Here is a 21110-nt window from a genome sequence, read left to right as displayed (position 1 = left end):
AAAAAAAAAAAAAAAAGAAACCCAACACCAATGAAAAGAAAACAAAAATCATGAATAGGCGTAGTCAAACACCAGCCTGTAAGGTCTGTGAGGGTAAGGGATAGAGAGGGAGGATCACTGGGCTCACTGGCCACCAAACGAGCTCCAGGTTCAGGAAGGCCCTGACTCAACCAAACAAGGCAAAAATAATGGAGCAGGACACCAACATCCACCTCTGGCTGCTACACACACACACACACACACACACACACACACACACACACACGCACACACATGCAGAAAACTTAAATATTAACATCTAGATCAAAGCAAAACAAAAAAAACCCAGCATCATTTGTCTCTACAAGACAACCAGCTGAAATAAATACAGCACTCTCATGACATGGGCTAAGCACAAGTGGACTAAGGAACAGACAGACATTCTCTATAGCTTTCTCTCAATTTGTCTGTGAACCAGAAACAATACATAAAAAAGTAAAGACCCAGTGGGTGATGGTGACGCACGCCTTTAATCCCAGCACTCGGGAGACAGAGGCAGGCGGATTTCTGTGAGTTCGAGACCAGCCTGGTCTACAAGAGCTAGTTCTAGGACAGGCACCAAAGCTACAGAGAACTCTTGTCTCAAAAACATAACAAAACAAAAAATAAAAGTAAAGACCCTCCTCAAACTAGTTTAGTAGACTTCTCAATGAGATTCCTGACTCCTGTAATAAAGGAATGCCATTGGAGACACTGAGAAATCAGTGCTGGGTATGACTTTATAGGGCAGACACATGGACACACTGAGTAGGCTCAGTGCTGAAGCTCGTGTTTTACAGTAAGCAGAGGAGGACTGAGGATTGCTCATGAGCGCTGTGTGGGTCATCTTATCTCTGTGTCAGACGAATCAATTACAGCTGATTTGAGAAAATGGCCAATGACCAGCCAGGGGGACATAAAGGAGTAGCAAGCAAAAGGGGTAATTAGGACAGAAGGAGAAGCATTTGAAATCGAGCTTTGCACAAGGTTTTAATGAGTAACAAAAAGTCCTTTCGATAGCATCATTAAACCAAAGGCAGTAACAAAAAAATAAAGATGGGATAAGAAAATGGGAGTGCCTCCCTTGCCTCCTCTCCAGTAGCTTTCCTAACTGGGAAGGCACCTGCTGCGCTAAGATCCGATTACAAGGCAGTGTTCACTGAAAGGTGATCGCAAGGGAAATGGCTGGTGTCTGACTGCCAAGGGTGAGCAGGGAGAAGAGCCATTTCTGCCAAGAACAAAAGTGCCCGTGGAACAAGCCAGGGGCACGCCAGCGTGTGACCCAATTGAATCACAATAAAGTAATCAGGTGAAAATCATAACACTCAAAATTGTTTACTTCGTGTGTGAAACATATAAACATTCTCTTCTATATAAAGACCACAGGAAAGATCCTAGTTTCAAGCCCTATAACTGGAAAAAGAAAAAAACTATATACATGATAACGAATCACATACTAAAACAATATTTATGCAAATATTCCAGGTATTAATCCTGGTGATCAAAACAGAGGTTATAAACATAGCAACTGAGCTGAAGAGATGGCTCAGTGATTAAGAGCAATTGAACACCCACATGAGGGTTCCTACATGTGACTCCAGTTCCAGAGGATCCAGTGTCCTTTGGATCCCCCATGGATACCACCATACACTTGGTGTACATATACACATGCAGGCAAAAATATTTATACACTTAACAAAACTTTAAAAAATTAAAAACAAAAACATAGTAATTCCCACCAACTCATAGGAGCAATAATAACCACAAAATGTGACACTTACTTCTCACTAACAGTTTAGCATTTTTGTTTTATTTTGGGGCTTGAGGATTTTCTTGGTTTTATCTTTTTTATGTAGCAGGAACCAGAGAGATGACTCAGCATTTGAGAGCACTTGCTGCTCTTGCAGAGGACTGAATTCAGTGCCCACTACAAACCCTGCAGCTCACAATCACCTGTAACTTCAGCTCCAGGGGACTGACCATCCTCTTCAGAAAAAAATGCATTCACACCCACATGGGCCCCCTTAGCTAACATAAACTGACATTAGTGAGTTTGGTTGATTCCAAGGTTACAAAATTTTCTCCTTCTTCCTTCAGAGACAATACTGTGAAATTAGCTTGTGCAAAACCTGTAATAGACTAGGTATAAAATAGATAGCCCTAAGATCAAATGTGAATGTCATTAAAAAAGACAAAATACAGTCAACCGGGCCAGGTTAGTATGCACATATATAATACCAGCAGAGAGAGGCAAGGAGGATCTCTGTGAGTTCGAGGCTAGCCTGGTCTACAACTTAAATACAGCCAGGTTTATATATAGGGACTTGCTCTTGAAAATAAATTTTAAAAAAAATCAGTCAATGGTAAATTCATTTTCCATTTGTGTGAGAAAATAGTTTTAATTAGAGCCAGACTTGATAGATAAAAAGAAAGAAGTGGACTTATTTTTATTTTAGTAAAAACTATTAGGCTATTAGTCATAAAGTCATCTAGAAGAGTTGCTCACCCCGTATCCTCAGAGGCGATGCAACAGGGCAGCTGAGCATGAGCAAACCACATACCTTTTTCCCGTTTCAGACCTGCGTTGTTTGCAAACCACGACCTGGAGGTCCCGAACACTGCAGCCACGCAAAACTCGCCACCCATTGATTTGCTCGGTGAAATTTGTGGAGGTGGTTTAACTTTGCTTAAAAAGTAAAAGAACATTTAAAAATTACCATGATGAACCACAGTCTTGTATATTAGGAAAGATTTTTTTTTTCCCAAAGTAAGCCCTACCCCTAAATATTGAGGTGCTACAGTACAGTCATGCATTTCCTCAGAGAAATACTGACCAATGGAATGAGACAGTGCAGGAGATGAGACAGAAATGATTCCAAAGTTAAAGGGTCTTGATAAGAGAGCTGGGTGTGGTGGCAAACACCTGTGATCTCACCCAAGGCCAGAGGGATACTTTTGTGTGTGTCTGGGTTCCGTGGCTAGCCTAGGAAACTAGTAAGACACTGTCTCAACAAAATAAAACAAATTGCTTTTGAACTGGATGCTGGCTTCAGAATTACAGCCTCTCCTTTCAGACGGCTAACATTCCAGTGGAAACTTTTCAATGGAGGAGCAGACACATTTCCAACATTAATAGTCCATCCCGACGTCAGGAAAAGAGACTACCATACAGTGCAGAGAGACAGCATGCGTGGAAGTGAGGATGACTCAAAATGAAGCCTTGGTGCACCTGGAAGCCCTGCTCTCTGCAGAACCACGCACTCTGGAGAATCTAACGCCATGTCCTATTGCAAGTAGAGTCAGACGTCTTCCTGGTGGCTGGATTTGTGAAAATGACTTATCTATTTTGCTCAGTGGAAAGACCAGGATGAGCTAAATACTGAAAGCTTACCAAACACAAATCCGTTCTCTCTTCACTATGACCAAGGATGTGTGTGCTAGCCACTGTCACTTCAGAGACTTCCACTAAGAACGCGCTTTCCTCTGCTGTGCACAACACATTTTCACGCCCTTGCCTTCTACTTTCAAGCTTTCATTGTCTTTCAATTCCTGGATTTCTGTTCTCTTCTGAGTTAGCAAATTTCTCAGAGCTAACTATCAAATACAACTATGGTCCATAGATTACCTGTCTAATTCCCAGCCCAGAATATGGCACGCTGGCAAAAGCATCAACGCCGTGAAGCTGGGGCCTGAGGTTCAGCTTCGCACTGAGTCCTGCTGGGAACCAACGTGACCGCCACCTTCTGCTCTTGCCTCACTTTATCTCATTGTCTCCTACCACATGTGTCGCCAAGGAAAGATTGGTTTCTGGGGTCCAAAAGAAACCTGAACTGGAATGACCCAACACTTTTCCTTGAGTGACTAACTTCCCACTCAGAGCTCCGACTTCCAGAATGCACGACATAGACGGCAATGCCCACTGTGTGTGGCTGGGGACTGGATCTGCTCTCACAGCATGGTCTCCAGGTACAAGGACCACTGAGTACTACTCAGACAACTGAGCCACTGCTAATGAGGCCCTAGCCCAGATGTCATAAAGCAAAAGTTTGCCACAATCTGTGCAAATATAATTTTTGGAGCACCCTCCCTGACCCCGCAGATTATGCAGTGTGTTCTCCTACTGAATTAGAGAAAGCAAGCCAGGCTCTCGGGCAGGGCCTTCACGTCTCCTAACACGACATGCATTCCGTCTAAAGCTCACAGACCTTGTCTATTTTTCAGATAGCACTTCAGCAACCTCACCTTCCCTGCGACACTCTTCAACATCTAATTTCCTGAGATTTCTGTGTGGGTACTTTCCAGAGAGAGAGAGAAAGAGAGGGAGGGAGGGAGGGAGGGAGGGAGGGAGGGAGGGAGGGAGGGAGGGAGGGAAAGATTCTGCCCTGATTGGTCCAGCTGAACTTCCACTTTGAAAATCAATCTATGGTAGTACACACAACAGTGCACAAAAAGGCCATTTCTTTCAATCACTCATTAATACTCACTCAACACATTGTTGAACACTAAATAACATCCACATAGAAAATATACAAAATCAAGTGTGGTCAGACTCTCAGACAATAATGCATCGGTCTTTGAAGAATGGTTTATGTGATGTCACTTCCCTTGCTGTACAGCTGTTGCCAGTGACCCACCGGAACCCACCTTCCTCTGACACTGCAGCATGTACGCCCTCCCAATATCTAGGTCACCTAAAGTCACAACTAATCGCTTGGATGTGAATCTCCTTGTGTATTTCCTCAGAGTGTGTGCTGCTCTCCAATGCTTCTCAGTCCATCACTCAATGACTGACACATAACTGACAAGCTCCTCTGGCTGCCATCTGTGATGTGCCCCTGGCCACGATGGCCCTGACAAGTTTCAAGTGCTGGGGGAAGAGGAGCAAGAGAAACCACTACAGAAGGTCTTTTTTTTTTGGTTTTTCGAGACAGGGTTTCTCTGTGGCTTTGGAGCCTGTCCTGGAACTAGCTCTGTAGACCAGGCTGGTCTCGAACTCACAGAGATCCGCCTGCCTCTGCCTCCCAAGTGCTGGGATTAAAGGCGTGCGCCACCACCACCCGGCCAGAAGGTCTATTTTTATTTGTGTGTGTGTTTGTATGATCGTGTGTGGGGACACCGGCAGAGACAGGTGACTTCCTCTACTGCTCTCTACATTGCTTTTGATGTCATTGTCACCATTGTTATTGTTGTTTTGGTGACTGTTTTCTCACTGACCTAGACCCGATCAACTAATAAGCCAGCCAGCAAGATCTGAGGATCCATCTATTCCCCTCACCTCACACTCACTCCCCTGCCCAGGCTGGAGTTACAGACATTTGATACCATGCTTTTTAAATGGGTGCTGGGGATCTGAATTCTGGTCCTCTTGCTTACACGATCTCCGTAGCATGCACTAAAGAGTTTCTTTGGAAATGTCTGCAACTGTGGGCCTACACTATCAGGAGCCCGTCACACTATAATGTACAAGTTAGCTTCACAGAAACAAGTTCGAATTGGCAAATTACTGGATGAGACTTTGTTGTGGTTGGCGTTACTTAATCATGTAATAGCAAGCGGTTTTGCCATTTCAAGAAAGAATATATGGTTCCTCTGAAGGATTTGGACAGACTCAAAAATAACACCAGGACAAAAGACTAGCTTTCTAACAGAATCAAGAAACGCCAAAAAAATTATAGGGCATCAGTGTATCCTTTGAGAACATTCTATACGTTTATCATCTTACATTTCAGCAAGCCTGGAATTAGCAACAGCTAAACTTCATTAGACTTCTATAGGCTTCACATTGGTCCATTTCGAAAGCCATCACAAACACAGTACCATTTTATACAAACTCAAATGTGTTATGAGAAACGACATCCTATGGTAAAATTGTGTTGCATTTATGAAAAAACTATTACTTTAGTCTTATATTTCATCAGTTATCCTTTATCCAGTGATAGGATACCAGTAAACCTCATGAGTTAAGAAGTCAATTTGAAAAAAGATATTTTTTAATGCCCCTCACATACCACAGTGCTGAAGAGGGGAGAGAGCATATTTGGGGGAGCTAGTTCATATCAAGTTATTTCCATCATCAGTTTCCATCTGGCATGATTTTGTCATTTAAGCAAAATAGAAACATAAAAATATGTGCACGCATGTATAAATCTTACAGAGAAATAAAAAGAGATAATGTAATAAAAAATAGAACGCTACTTAGAAAACATTTTTTATGTGTTCTCCTCAAAGCTAGACATTTTAACTCTGGCTCCATTTGCTCCTAATCTTAATTTTAAAAAATAATGTGGAAGAAGCCTCATAGGACCAAAACAGTCTTTCTTCTCATGCGTGTATGCAACAGGCTACACACAAACCTTTTCACAGTGAGCCAGAGTATTCCTACCGCAAAACACCCTGCGTAAGTAAGAGAAGAAAGGGGCAGCCCTGTAAATCGTGCGGACGTTCAGACTGCTCACTTGACCTGCATGGGGAAGGCTGTAATGTTAACTGCGTTTCTTGCTTGCGCTCAACACCGTTCTCCTCAGAAGGGGTCACAACAAGCCCCGACACAGGCCAATTTAAGAAGGTTTCCTGGGCAGGGGACTTAACCTTATACACTTATGCTATTGCTAATATAATGAATAAAACAGTACTTCCATTTTAATTGCTGCACAGAAGTTTAACTGCATTGATTATATGGACTCAGCCTGAGTTTAAAGAAACACACAGGAGAACACGGCATGCATAGTGACAGTTAAGAGACACAAAGCAGAGCACAGCAGTCCCACAGAGGCCTCTTTACTACATCGAGTGCTTGGATTAACTTTTTAGCAAAACATGAAAGAAAAATGAAATAAATACAACATTTGCCAATCGTGGCAAAATAATAATCATAAAATACCACATGCACTGAACCCTTCCTAAGGAAGCCAGGAGAGAAACAGAACACAAACACAGAGCAAAAGAAACACAGTGGTAAATAAAAGCAGGGGTTTAATTCTCTCACTTCGCCTAAGAAAGCGCTCGAAGAATGGGAATCATTCTCACTACAGCTCACTGGTATCCCATTGCTTCTCAAACATTTGGAAAGTCTTAAAAACCCTACATCACAATCTAGATTAACACTGGATTTCTCTTGCCTGCTTTGCATTCGAATGCAAACAAGAGAAAGAAAAAGAAACAGAAACAAAATCCTTCCCTCTAGAGACACCTGCATTTTAAAAATAAAGGACGGTGTTCAACCCCCGCCCCCCTAATAACTGTGCCAGGCACCACAGAGAGGAACTGAAGCTACAGGTATGGGGGGCACGCTCGCCCAGGGTGCTGAGAGAGGGGCACAGCATGGCAGGAGCTGAGACAGACGCCAACTGTCCAATGTTAGAGTTTGAGTGGGAACGAGCACTAAGAATTCCAACAGAGAGAAACTGAAAATTCGTTTTCTTTATGAGCTATATTAGTTCCTGTGTGACAAAGCTTTCAAAAGAATTTAGAAATCTTCTCTTTCTCAAATTTTCCCCTAAAACTAGACCAGAAAGGCAACCAAAATTACTTTATTTTAAACCATCGAAAACATGAATATTTATAATATTTACAATAAATTTACTTATACTATGATATTATAAAGTATGTTTACAAGTTTAAAAGGGAAGAAAACACAACAGATGAGAAAGATCTCATCTGCACACATCGCCTTGAAAAGGGTGAAACTGTGAAGCTTTCAAACATGCTCAGAAGAACGCTCAGGAAAAACCACGTACTACAATTCCACACATAAACTTTACTCCTTTCTTAAAGGTGACTAAGTAATCCAGAGGCAATTATGAATAAGGGCTATTTCCCCAGGGAACAGAAGCATCACTGTGTGCTCTACACACAGACAACTCTGGGAAGGACTTAGAACCCTACAGTAAAACCCAGGACCACATGCACACCCACACAACACAACACTGTTAATGCAGAAATCAGAATCCCCTAGTAAGTGTCCATTTGGCTGAGGCAGGAGAACTTTACAAACTTTAAGGCAAGCCTGGGCTACACAGTAATTTCTACAGTATGGATGGATTTTGTCTCAACAAATCAACAACAAAAATTGGCATGGTCTCTCAAAACAATAAATATCCTACATAAACATGTAACATAGAGTGCTGGAAATTCCTAGGCTGACCACTACTGTCAAATACAGCCTGCACCGTTTCATTCCCAGCCTGCTGTGATATCAAAGGGAAAAAGGCTGCTTTTAAATGGTCTCATCTGAAACTGAATTAAAGACTTAAAGTCCTTTACTGAAGAATAAAGAATTAGTACGAACTGTGACATACCAAAAGCAAAAAAATCTTAACTAAGTACAAATGTTGTAACCCAAAACTAATTTCTGAGAATTATAAGAAATTTACATTATAAAAGAAGCTATAAAGATTTCGTGTTCATCCAGCATCCACGTACTGCCCTGACTGAAAGGACTATACACATCCTTAGTTAGCATGATGTTTCATTTTAGGGCAGTAAATAAGAACATTCTCAAGTTGAACGCTAAGTATCATGGAAAAACAGCAAATGCTGCGGAAACAAAGCGGCTCTCATAAACAACATGGAAGAAGTTGTCAAATCTATATTCATTTTGCTGCCTTAATTTGAGGTTTCATTAAGATCTTAATGGAAAAAACATGCACCCTGGTAATGTGGCACATTTAAAAGGAGGACCTTTGAGTCTAGTGTAAGTGACTAAAAACGAGTTTCCTAGGACCTAACGATGGCATCAAACAGACCACAAAGCAGTCTCTGGAAGACAGGCAGTGATTTAGAAGTCGACTATATTTCATAGATCCCTTTCTTTAATCTGGCTCTTTTAATCTTGTTTCAACCTCAAATCATTTCTAGTTGACAAGTGCCTTTGCTTAACTGTGAGGAACACATGAGCTGTTGGGGAGCGGCCTTTCCTTATTTAACACACAGCATTTGTTAGTCCATCTTCAGCTGCATGTCAAAACTTCAGTCCGTATTAACATGCTGAAACTCTTTGCTTTGTACTTAGAATGAGGAATTTATCCTCAAATGGAATTTAATTCCACATTTAGTGCACAGAGACATTTAATCATATTTTGGATGTGGCATTTAAAATTCCCTAGTCACCCTAAGCCAGCAAAAATCCATGTATCTTACTGGTTTTGAGAAGAAATCTGATTTAAAAAAAAAAAAGAAACGTCAACTTTGAGAGGATTTGTCTCTGTATATTGTCAAGACAGTTTTGGCATCTCTGTCCTATACTGTACTAGAGAGGTGGCTATTTGGTGGAGACTCTATCACCTAACCCTATAGGAGAATGAAAACTTCCATTCCCAGGGCACAAGAACCCTGAACATGTTCCAGGAAACAATACAACTATAAAAAGACTGGTCGGTTTTGGAGAGACAATCTTATTGCATGTCCCAAGCTGGACTTAAACTTGCTGTCTACTGCCTCAGCCTCCCGGGTGCTACAATTCCATGCATGCAACTCGTGCCCAGATAAAATACTGTTCAGGTTCTAATAGAGCACAACGAACAATTCTTAGCAACAGTTATGAGGATCAGAAAGATGTGAAGAACTTAAATACCTTCCATGGCTCAAAACTTCCTTTTCTATTTTAAGAGATAGTATGGCGTGATAGCACACGTCTGAAACCAGCACTCAGGGAGCCAAGACAAGTCTGGTGCACACAGAGTTCTACACTAGCCAGGGGAGACCCTCTTGAGGCAAAGCACATGATCTAGTTTTAAGAGGTATCTTTTCAGACAGGGAGTCCTCCCAGCACTGCGGTCCTCGGCGGTTACTATTGAATGAGCCACTACTATGCAGCACTGTCATTAAGCACTGCAGTGCACTTATCCATTATAAGCTCATTTCATCCTCACAGCGAAGCCACAAAACAGATGCCAACGCTGCTTCATTACATATATAAGGAAAAGAGGAAACGCAAGGCTCTAGGGTATCTGAGATCACAGTGCCAGCAGACATAGGAGCTGGTATGTAAGAGCACATAGGAGCTGGCATGTAACATAGGAGCTAGTATGTAAGAGCAAGGCAGCTTTATTCTAGAATCCCAATTCATAATTACTTAAACATTTTATATCAGATCCTCAACACATTCTAACTGCTGTCTTCAAATGTGAATATGGAACACACTCTTCCCTTTCTGTGGTTATCATGCCTTAACTGTCTAACATAGTTCAGCAGAATGTCATGGGCATTTTCATCAGAAACATGCATTCCTTTACCTTTTATTCAGCTCATTAAATACCCACTTTATTCAAAACAGAGTTCAACACAGTCCTTTTGGGACCAAATAAAATACACTGCAACTTGGCCCTCCATATATTTGTCCTTAAAAACAAACTCCATTCTCTAGTATGAAGTATGCTAAGTGAGGAACTTCACATTCAAAGATTCTGCTTGTAGCTAGACCTTTCTTATATTATTCACCAGCACGGTGACAGAACTCTTCTGCCTTCTTTAAGAGAAACAACAACAACAACAACAACAAAAAAAAAAAACCAAAACAAATCTGGTTTTTGTAGAAAAAAGGGTTTTGAAAGATTCAAGTAAAACCAAAGGAATTGCTTTTTAAAGGTTTAAATGCCAACATTCAGATCTACTCAGCCAGTAACTTGGTGCATCTATCTGCGATCAGGCCATGCAACTGAAAACAAACTCTAAAACAGTTACTTTTCGAGAGTACAGCAAATGAATCAGGCATGCGGGACCAAATGGGAACTCACCATGGAGCTTTTATGGAAAAACACCCCGCTCCAAAGAGATAAGGCCTTGGTGGAAAAGGGGGAAAAATGTACAAAAAATTAGAGGAAAACTCATTCAACATTAGTAAATAATACAAGTATACTGTACTGTTAAAGAGTATGATAAAAATAACTCAAAATTAATAATCAATAGCAATTCTGCCATATATGCTGTGGTAGAACCAGTAAGTATGTGAGGTACAGAAACAAGGGCCTTGGTTTTCATAGAAACATAGATTTGAATTTTCTCTATTTCTCCCCCTTTTCTGGAGCACCCCAGCAGCACACCTACTTTAACACAAAATTCACGGCTGAAGCCCTTAAACACAGAGAGCGAATCAAATGGGAAAATCAGATGGAGAAGAACAATTACTATGTGTGACGCCAAGTATTCAGTGCTAACGAGAGATGGCAGACGCTGACATGAGGGCATTGTGCTCCGCGGCTGCTGCTTCTCCCCACACAGTTCTCAAGCGCTCATCTGCAGTAAGCTGGGCGTTGTTCTGTGGGTCACTGGCAAAACGACGGAATGAGTTCTAGTTGTGTTACAGCCCAGAAAGTTAGCATAAGAACACAGCCTCCTCACCTGCTGCAGCTCAACGGTAGCCACAACTGCATGTGTGAAATACCACAGGGGTACAAGCTGAGAATTCAATGCTACACGTTATTTCTGCTTTAAATTCAGTTCCCAGTTTTAAAGGCATGCTATGCACAAATAAGACTTAGAAACATAGTTAGATTCAAAAAAAATTTAATAAGGCAACTGACATTTGGAAGACATAAGAAATTGAAGGGGACACACATTACTAAGCTGTGGCAATTTCCTTTTTCAAAACTGGAGACTGGAACATTAAGGAGAAAGATAATCCTGTTAATTAGTATTAATTTCCAAACAAACAGAGTACATTCCAGAACAAATTAAAGGTCCAGAAAAATGTCCTCACAACAGTGAGCATGATTCTGAGGTTCAGAACGCAATAAATACAAAGGCAGACTGAGAGACACGGGCATTAAGAGAAGAGACATCAGAGAGGGGGTGTGGCTGACAAGCACTCCTGCAAGCTTTAACGGTTTAGTTACTGGCAAGGACAGAACCAGTAAAATCAACAGTGGCCTTCCATCGTTTTCCTCTGTGACCCACAGAATATTAACATTAAGCTGCAGAAAACAATGCATAAAAAAACAAGATTGAAAGACCAAGTGGGTGAATGCAGTTTTTGTTTGTAAGACATTTTACTATTTTCTCGACATTTCATAACCATAATGCTTGGGTACCGCCACAGTACAAAAGAAATATATCTTTTAAAAACATAAACCTTGCTAGGGAGTCTAAGTTGTTTAACTTCCACAATGTTGCTGAGTCAGGCCAGTGTAGCCCAACTGTTTACTCCATTACATGACACTGAGGAAAAAGCTCTGGTTACACCTACTTGACGTCAAGATTTACTTAATTCTATCAGAACTCTTATGTCACAAGAGCTCGCTTTGTACTTTGAAAAACTGAACTGACCAATGTCTCCATAACATAGGGATCCTGTGCATTAATTAAAAAAAAATAAAACGAGGGTAAAGCCATTTATAAATGCCAGAAATACTTCAGATATGAAGGGAATTGTGTTGGTAGACAATACTCACCTTTCGTTTCAATTATTATAAGCAGAACACCCCAAATATTCCAATACTCAGAATAATTCTGTTAGAAACACCGTCATCTAAAATAGCCCCATGGTGCCCATGTGTAATCTGCAGGACCCATGGACAGCCCTCTAACTACGCTCAAGTTGCAACATACAACAGAATTCGGATTATTGACAGGGACACCAAGCACATGAATAGTCACAGATACACAGATACTTGCAGGGTAAAGAACTTGGAAGTTTGTACTGAAATTGTCTGCTCAGTCCTCTATAACTTGAAAGAGTTCTCTAATGGCTTCAAAAAACAACAAACAAAAATGGGACAAAATTTATCCATCTCTACATTAACAAACTAACAACAAAAGACCACTAAACTAAAGACCCTGACACTCCCTACCTACAGAGAAAGCTTCCTGATTTATAAAACAGAAACGCGCTTCACCCCATCAAATGAAAAGTAAACCTAAACAGACAGACAACCCCCAATTTCTTTCTAGGAAATCACAGCAGGTTGCAAACGTCACCAGTCAGATGCTCACCCCACCATACCATGGTGACACCAAGTGAGGTGTCATCTCTGCCGACAACAGGGTCACAACTCACAGTGTAGCCTGGCTGCTTTGGTTAAAAGCTGCTCTACCTCCAGCCAGAAGTGATCCACTGGCCAACAGCTCCATAGAGAGAGGGCGGCCGAAGGCGTGGGGTGAGAACCCAGTTTGGTATGTAGACTTGGCAAGCATCCAGCTCGCATTTGCCCACTTCTTGCCTGGTCTGGCAGATTGGACCTCTGCCACGAACATGTGAAGGATCTACTGACTCCAAAGAGCATACTGACTCAGGCCACTGCTGGCTGGGGGTAGTGTCAGCTGCTCTTTTGAAAGGCTCCTGCTTAATCTTTCTTCAGTAGCAAAAGAATGAAAATATGAAGTCACAAAGTCCAGGCCCATGATCCAGCTGTCTTCACCTATGACTGTCCTCACACACCCCGACACTGAAGGCACACAGCTGTAGTGTCCTACTCAAGCGGGGTAAAGGTAGGGAGTGTATGAATTTGAATGCTGGCTGTATTCAGTAGTGAAATCAGTTTACTAGAGATGGGTCTGAAGAATTCACACATCCAGCAATATAGATGGACAGAGGTTGCGTGGGCCATTAATCCCAGCACTGGAGAGGCAGAGGCAGGTCGATCTCTGTGAGTACAAGACCAGTCTGGTTCCAGGACAGTCAGGGATACACTGAAAAACCCTGTCTCAGAAAACCACAATAGTGTCTGACACACATGCATGCACACGCACACACCCCTACACAAAAATAAAAAATAATAATAATAAAACACTTTGAGTTGCGGTAATATGGTTGGTTAAATCTGCAGGACAATAGCTAAGTGAAATAAGTAATAAAAATCAAATTCTAGATTGTTAGAGAATTATTTACTTATAAGCTAATATGAAATTACCTGGCCATTAAGTCTCAAAGGAATCTCAAAAACAGTAATGAACAGTACTTTAAACAGGTGGTTCAGTGGTTAGAGCATTTACTATACTTTCTGGGGACCAGAGTTCAGTTCCCAGCTCTCAGAGTGACCGTGACTCTGTCACTGCAGTTCAAGGCATCTGTTATGAACACATGTAAACCTCTGTAACCTGATTCTAGTGGTAAAAGGTTACTCTTAAGATTTCTCCAATCAGGCCGGGCGGTGGTGGCGCACGCCTTTAATCCCAGCACTCGGGAGGCAGAGGCAGGCGGATCTCTGTGAGTTCGAGACCAGCCTGGTCTACAGAGCTAGTTCCAGGACAGGCTCCAAAGCCACAGAGAAACCCTGTCTCGAAAAACCAAAAAAAAAAAAAAAAAAAGATTTCTCCAATCAGCCGGGTGGTGGTGGTGTACACCTTTAATCCCAGCACTCAGGAGGCAGAGGCAAGAGGATCTCTGTGAGTTCCAGGCCAGCCTGGTCCACAGAGTGAGTTCTAGGACAGGCTCCAAAGCTAAAGAGAAACCCTGTCTCAACCCCCCGCCCCCCTCCCCCACACACAGTTGATCTGTCCAATCCACAGGCTCTGGGAGTTCCTGAGTGAGTAGCTTCCTGTGCTGACCAGGTGGACTTCGAGCTTGTGAACCTTCCGCCTCAGCCTCCTGTGCGCGCTGAGAGAACACAGTCTAGCAGCCAGCCCAACCAAAAGATAAATTCCATAAACATACTCCATCAACCCTATCCTTCAGCTGATCAAGTTCTTTGAGCAACTAAAACATGGGGTCAGAAGGACTCCAAATGCCAGGAACTGCGAGGAAAGGCTACAGCACATTGTATGTACAATGCTCAAGGGAGGTGAGACATTTTAAGTTCAATTTAAAATTCATTCTAAAGGCTCTGCTGCCACTGTGTGTACCTTCAAATGATGTGAATTCCCATTTCCTTCCCCATTGCTGCAAATGAGCCCTCATGTCATTTCCAACTTTTAATTTGTTCATTAGCTGAATTTTAACTGTTCCCTACCAGACAGGTTAACAGCACTGGTGGTTTTCGATCTGCTGATCTGTAGGACAAACTGAAGCTGAAACAGACAGCTGACTAATTTGAGACATATTTGGCATGCCATTTTAAATTACAAACTCAAGACGTAAAAAATTTTCATTAGAAAAACATAGATAATGCTGAAGTTCTTCCATATGCGACAGAGGAGCGACTAGCATAGCATAAATAATGCCAAACTTCTGTCGACTGCTATGCCCGCTGACATTCAATATGGTATACAGTAGACTTCTTTCAAATAAAAAATCCACAGATTTACAGCAAAATGCAATAAACTATGGTATGGTTTAAGTACTCTACTTATTTGGCGCAAAAGCTAGAAACTCAAACTACGGTAAATATATTGCACATGTAGACAAAAGCGCACACACTCAAATGAAAAATGCTCTTATGATTGTGTTGTATCTGGAACCAAACCCTCAGAGCAATACTATACAAATTTATGGTTACAACAGACAGAGACAGAAAGTGGCAGATTACCATGGGCTAGGGTATACAGGGATCTGTTACCAAATCTTTCCATCTTCTCTGAACTTACTCTATAAGGCTTGAGGCTCAGATGAAAGTCTAAATAAACCAAGGTGAACAGGGTTGAACTGAATTAAAATAAGGAATGGAATTTCACATTTACTATATGAAAACATCATTCGCTCTCAAACTAAAACTGATGACAAACTTATTTTAAAATACCAGCTGCAGCCATTCAAATAAGTGCTATTAAGTGAGAAACACACCTGTTTACTCAGTGTGGCTCAGAAGGGCTTAAATGGGACAATGAGATCAAAGAAGCACTGGGAATGCACACATCACATGTGAATTCTTCTCTTATGAGAACTCCCATAGGGCACTGACAGTAAGTACAACTGCCCGCAGGAGGCAGGAGAAGCCAGGACTACACAGCACTCAGTTTGTCTTAAAGCGCTAGGGCCCACGGTTTCAAGATATTCACGAAGAAATGAGGGCATGAGAAGGTGGGGAAAGACTATAAACACAGTGGACGAATGTGAGTTCACTTCCAGGGGGCTCCCACCAACTAAGAGCAAGGAAGTAACTTCATTCTCAATTTTTATAGTCTCTGTTCCCATGAAACTGGTTCAACCTCATTCTAGCATAAACTGTTCCCTTCTGTGCCCACAAAATTGACATACATCATCTTAGATTTAAAACACATAAAATACAACAGCAAATTCTTCATTACTAGCATCTGAAATTATTCGCTTTTGATTTAATTGAACCAAACGACTATGAAATGCTGTTAATGAACTGTACTGCAGAAACCTCGTCTCCAAAAGACAGAACAATCCCTACTTCTCTCTCCCTTGTAATGGGGAGCCTTTCTTCCCTCCCTCCCTGGGTCCCTCTTTCCTCTCAACCTTCCTGCCTTGTGGTGCTGGGAACTGAACCTATGGCCTCACACACGCAAAGCAAGTGTTCTTCCACTGACCTCAAGGGCCTCCTCTTTCTTCCCTAGTTCAAGACATGATCATGTGGTGAGGGGCTTTCCAATCCTGCTGTACCAGACCAGCAGAAAATGGACTCTGTTTACATGAGTGATGGTTGAAGTCAATTCCTAGAACTTCCTTTGCCTCACCAAACCCAGCATGTGAGCTAAGCAGCTGCTGCCATCAGAGGCCTTCCTCCCTCCAAGGGGTGCTCCAAGGTATTCAACAGGAAGGTGTAAACACAGCTGTCTCCTGCCATTTGTAGCTGGACTGGCCTCGTGTGTGCAGAGCAGAGAGACAGATGGTCCCAACACCGCACAGGCTGTAGCAGACATATATTTATAAAAATAAGAGGGCAGATGTTAGGCACGGTAACGACACATTTTGTGTCCTGCAGAGTGAAGATGAGGTTTGTATCTCAAACAGGATGTCTGAACTCCTGAGTCCTAGGCAATCTTCATACTTCTGCGAGGGAATTCTAACAATCTGTGGGTATGTTACGCCTTTATACAGAGTACCAACGACATGAGACAAATGGTAGATGCTCTATCTAACAGCTAGATAGGGTTATCTAAACAGCCACGGCATTTACATGTCTGAAAAGGCTGAGTTCTGTGTCCACTTTGTAATCATCCACGGGAAGCACCCCTTGTTAAATAACTACATTCTAAAAGCACTAGGAAAGGTGTGGATAGAACAGCATTTTAGAGATGAGCGTACATGGAAAAAGAAAACTCTGCTTGTTTGTTACACTGGTTAGTTATCTTCACGAGAAAACCAAATTTCCAAGGATATAAAGCAAAATGGAATAGAAAGATGAAAGAGCTAGCTGTGGCCTGTGAACGCTAACGCATACAATCTAAGGGTTGATGCTGGGCGTGGCGCTGACTGGTGGAGCCGGACTGAGGGCCTCCAGCATGATAAACCAGCATCCAGGCTCTCCTCTTAACTGGCCTTCCCTTTGAAGACAGGGCCTAACCAACCTGCCTAGACTAGCTTTGAACTTGAGATCCTCCGTACGGGATTAGGATTACAAACGTGCACCACCAAGCCGAGCCAGAAAATATAATACTCTCACAAACCAAATATTATTCCTGGCACAAAAAAAAAATACATTTTAATGAATTTTTTAAATTTTTTGAGAAAAAAAATTAAAAATCACATTCAGAAAACTAAAACAAATCCTTAGCTGGACTGCAATGAAAGAAAAGAAAAATGACAATTGCAATGGCTGCGTACAGTAGATAAACTCGTCAGAAAGTGGGATCCAGAGCAGCTGTGATGGCCAGGCAGCGGGGGTAGAGGCAGGGGGATCTCTCTGAGTACCGGGCCAGCTTGTTCACAGAGTAAGTTCCAGCACAGCCAGGTCTGTTACACAGAGAAACCCTGCCTAAACAAACAAGTAAGGTAGCGGTGGAGGCTGAAGAGATGGCTCCGCGGGGAAGGGAGCATGCCACAACTAGGTTGGTCCCCAGCACTGGTCTAGAGCATCTTCCCCTAGCACCCACAACCCACGCACATGCACATGTATCCAAACACAGATACACATAATGATTTGTATGTTTGTTTGTTTTCTCATGTAGGTAGGGTTTCTCTGTGTGACCCTGGCTGTCCTGGAGCTTGTGCTGGAGACCAAGCTGCCCTCGCTTGGAGGCACCTGCCACTGCCTCCCCTTGAATGTTGCGATTAAAGGCACAAGCCACCACTACCCAGCTTCACATAATTTTTGCTGAAGAGTAGTTGTGGAAGATGATGGAAATTTATAATCTCAGAACTCATTACTGAATCACAGTTTCCAAAACTCAAGGCCAGCCTGGGACAATTAACAAGAAACTATCAAAATAAATAAACAACATTCATTTTTAAAATAGAAAAAAAAAACAAGTGAACAAACTTGCAATACAGAAATGGTCAGATATAAACTACAATCAAGGTGTTTGTCAGTTTTTATGCCAGACTACCAGAAAATTAAAGGACAACCTGTATTACCCCAGAGCTCTACACTGAAGCAGAGAACTCATTACAGAAAACAAATATTTGGTCGGGCGGTGGTGGCGCACGCCTTTAATCCCAGCACTCGGGAGGCAGAGGCAGGCGGATCTCTGTGAGTTCGAGACCAGCCTGGTCTACAGAGCTAGTTCCAGGACAGGCTCCAAAACCACAGAGAAACCCTGTCTCAAAAAACCAAAAAACAAAAACAAAAACAAATATTTGTGCCTATTAAAAATAATAAATAAAATTCTTCCTTTGATGTTTTACTGTAGGAGAATGCTCCCTCCAGGATAAGGAAGGAAGACAAAGGAGGAAGGGGTCATAAAATTTATTCTGAAAAAATAAGAAAAGTGTCATGTCTTGATGTGTGAAAGAAGGTCAATGACAAAGTTAGCATTTTTAACATTTGGGAGGCTTGGGTATGGAAGAATTGTCACCAGAACTCACTACTTTGCTGATATTCAAACTATGTCAAAAATATTAGAACCAAAAAGAGACGAATCTAAATTATTTTGTCACAACACTTGGAAACAACACATTCTTAAAGGACTTTAAAATCATAAAATAGAGGGGTGGGGGAGGGTGTGGGGGGGGGGGGAGGGAAAAATAGAAAAAAAATACTATTACAAACTATTTAATAAAAATACGAGTTAATAGTCAAAAAACATAAAATATATAGGGGCTGGAAAGATGGTTCAGAGATTAAGAGTATAGGGTGCTCTTCCAGAGGACCTGAGTTCAATTCCCAGCAATGATATGGTGGCTCGCAACCATCTGTAATGAGATCTGGTGCCTTCTTATGGCGTGCAGGCACACATACAGACAGAACACTATATACATAATAAATAAATAAATATTTAATAAAACATAAAACTTATGAAGGAACCTGAAAATCCAAAGTACTGGTGTCTGAATTACAATCCCCTCCCTCATGTGTTTGCATGAGCTGTTTTGTTAGAAATGAAATGTGTCGCTGGAGGTGGACTTGGAGGCTCTCTCCTTGCACATGAGGATGTAAAGCTCTTAGCTACTTCTCCAGCACCATGTTGGCCTGTAATGTAAGATGCCTTCGATATGTTGTGAATATGTTTAATTGCCCTTGGTTACAAACCCTCAGATCAAACGGTAAACAAGCCCTAATTAAATGCTATCTTTTCTAAGAGTTGCCTTAGTCATGGTTTTCACTTCACAACAACAGAAGAGTGACTGTAACATTTTCTAATGTGAGTTTCAAGGCACATAAAATTTCAAATTCCCAATGCATTCATCAATAAATATTAAATCACATATAAGAGGGCGCTCAGGGACAGAGCTGTAGCTGAGTGGTAGTGTGCTTGCTTGCTTGCATGGAGCCGTGTCTGCTCTAGCAAAACAATCACAATGCGGGAAATAGCATTTATACTCTATAAATCAAAGAATTTTAAGCAACTTTTTTGTTTTCTTTCCTTTGTTTGTTTGTGTTTGTTTTTTTGAGACAGGGTCTCTCAGTCCTGGCTGTCCATGAACTCACTATGGAGATCAGGCTGGCCTGGAACTCACAGCTCCTTAAGGTTTTATTTCATTTTAAATGTGCAGGTGTTTTGCCCACATGTGTGTTACACGTGAGAGAAGTGCCCATGGAGGTCAGAAGAGGTTGCTGGGCACTCCAGGACTGGAGTTACAAATGGTTTACAAATCTGGGAATGTGGGTGCTGGAAACTGATCACATGTCCTCTGAAAAAGCAGCCGCGTCTTAACCAGCCTTCAAATTATTAAAAAGACAAGGAAACAGGAAATTTGTCAAAAGTCCACAGAGATCTCCAGATGTGAATAACTTATACACTTGCCACTATATCGACAGACTATGAGAAAGCACAAAAGCTTCTTAGGAAACTTTCAAATACAGAGAAAAGGAAATATACATTCCAACTAGATGCATAGATGAGTATAATAAACCCTAACATCCTATCCTTGTGTATTTAACACTTCTACACCAATCTCAAAGTTGTTTTAAGAAGTTTATGAGAGCTGGGTGGTGGTGGTGCACACCTTTAATCCCAGCACTCGGAGGAAGAGGCTGGCGGATCTCCGTGCCCACCTGGTCTGTAGTGTGAGTTCCAGGACAGCCAGGGCTACACAGAGAAACCCTTTCTCAAAAAAAAAAAGAAAAGGAAAGAAAAGGAAAGGAAAGGAAAGGAAAGGAAAGGAAAGGAAAGGAAAGGAAAGGAAAGGAAAGGAAAGGAAAGAAGTCTTTGAGGAGTGCTAAGTCCCGGACACAAAGCACCCTGTGCTCGAATTGAGAAGCAGGCACCTCAGAAACAGGCAGCTCCCGCATTTGTCCTCACGCCCCGAGAAACATCTGTGCCGTCTTCGCATAAACCCCCTCCCTCTGAACGGACATTGAAATCAGAGCAGCGTTTTAAACTCGCTTTCACTTAGATTCAGGAAAGATAAAAATTTTCAGTGTTTTATAGAATTATACAGTACTGGAGTGAATGACATGCAAGTACATTCAGGCAAACTTAAGAGAGTCCAAAAAAACAAACAAACTTTAAAATTTTGCTTCAAGAAAATACAAAGTGTACTTACAAAGGGGAAACAACTAGCAATAAAACAGGGACACACAGCATTAATATTTATGGCCTTTTGGTCAACATGTTTGAAAAGAAAGAAAGAAAGGAAGGAAGGAAGGAAGGAAGGAAGGAAGGAAGGAAGGAAGGAAGGAAGGAAGGAAGGAAGGAAGGAAACCGCTTAAAATCAC

At 41.8% G+C, this 21110-nt stretch overlaps 1 protein-coding gene across 3 annotated transcripts in view; it reads right to left on the bottom strand.

Annotated features, from left to right (window-relative positions):
• The window catches only part of Bcas3 (BCAS3, microtubule associated cell migration factor), a 498657-nt gene that overhangs the window by 286573 nt on the left and 190974 nt on the right, over positions 1-21110 (bottom strand). For 2 of the 3 annotated variants that reach the window (XM_026780237.1, XM_005350452.3), the window contains exons 17-18: positions 10752-10796; positions 2580-2704 (exon numbers count right to left, since the gene is read on the bottom strand). In XM_026780237.1, the coding sequence (XP_026636038.1) occupies positions 2580-2704; positions 10752-10796 (170 nt within the window). The remainder of the gene's footprint in view (positions 1-2579; positions 2705-10751; positions 10797-21110) is intronic. The other variant, XM_005350453.3, reaches the window with a different exon arrangement.

Source organism: Microtus ochrogaster, chromosome 7, assembly GCF_000317375.1.
Source record: "Microtus ochrogaster isolate Prairie Vole_2 chromosome 7, MicOch1.0, whole genome shotgun sequence".
Taxonomy (NCBI): domain Eukaryota; kingdom Metazoa; phylum Chordata; class Mammalia; order Rodentia; family Cricetidae; genus Microtus; species Microtus ochrogaster.
Note: the sequence above shows the minus strand (reverse complement) of the source record. Positions and strands in the feature narration are given on the sequence as shown.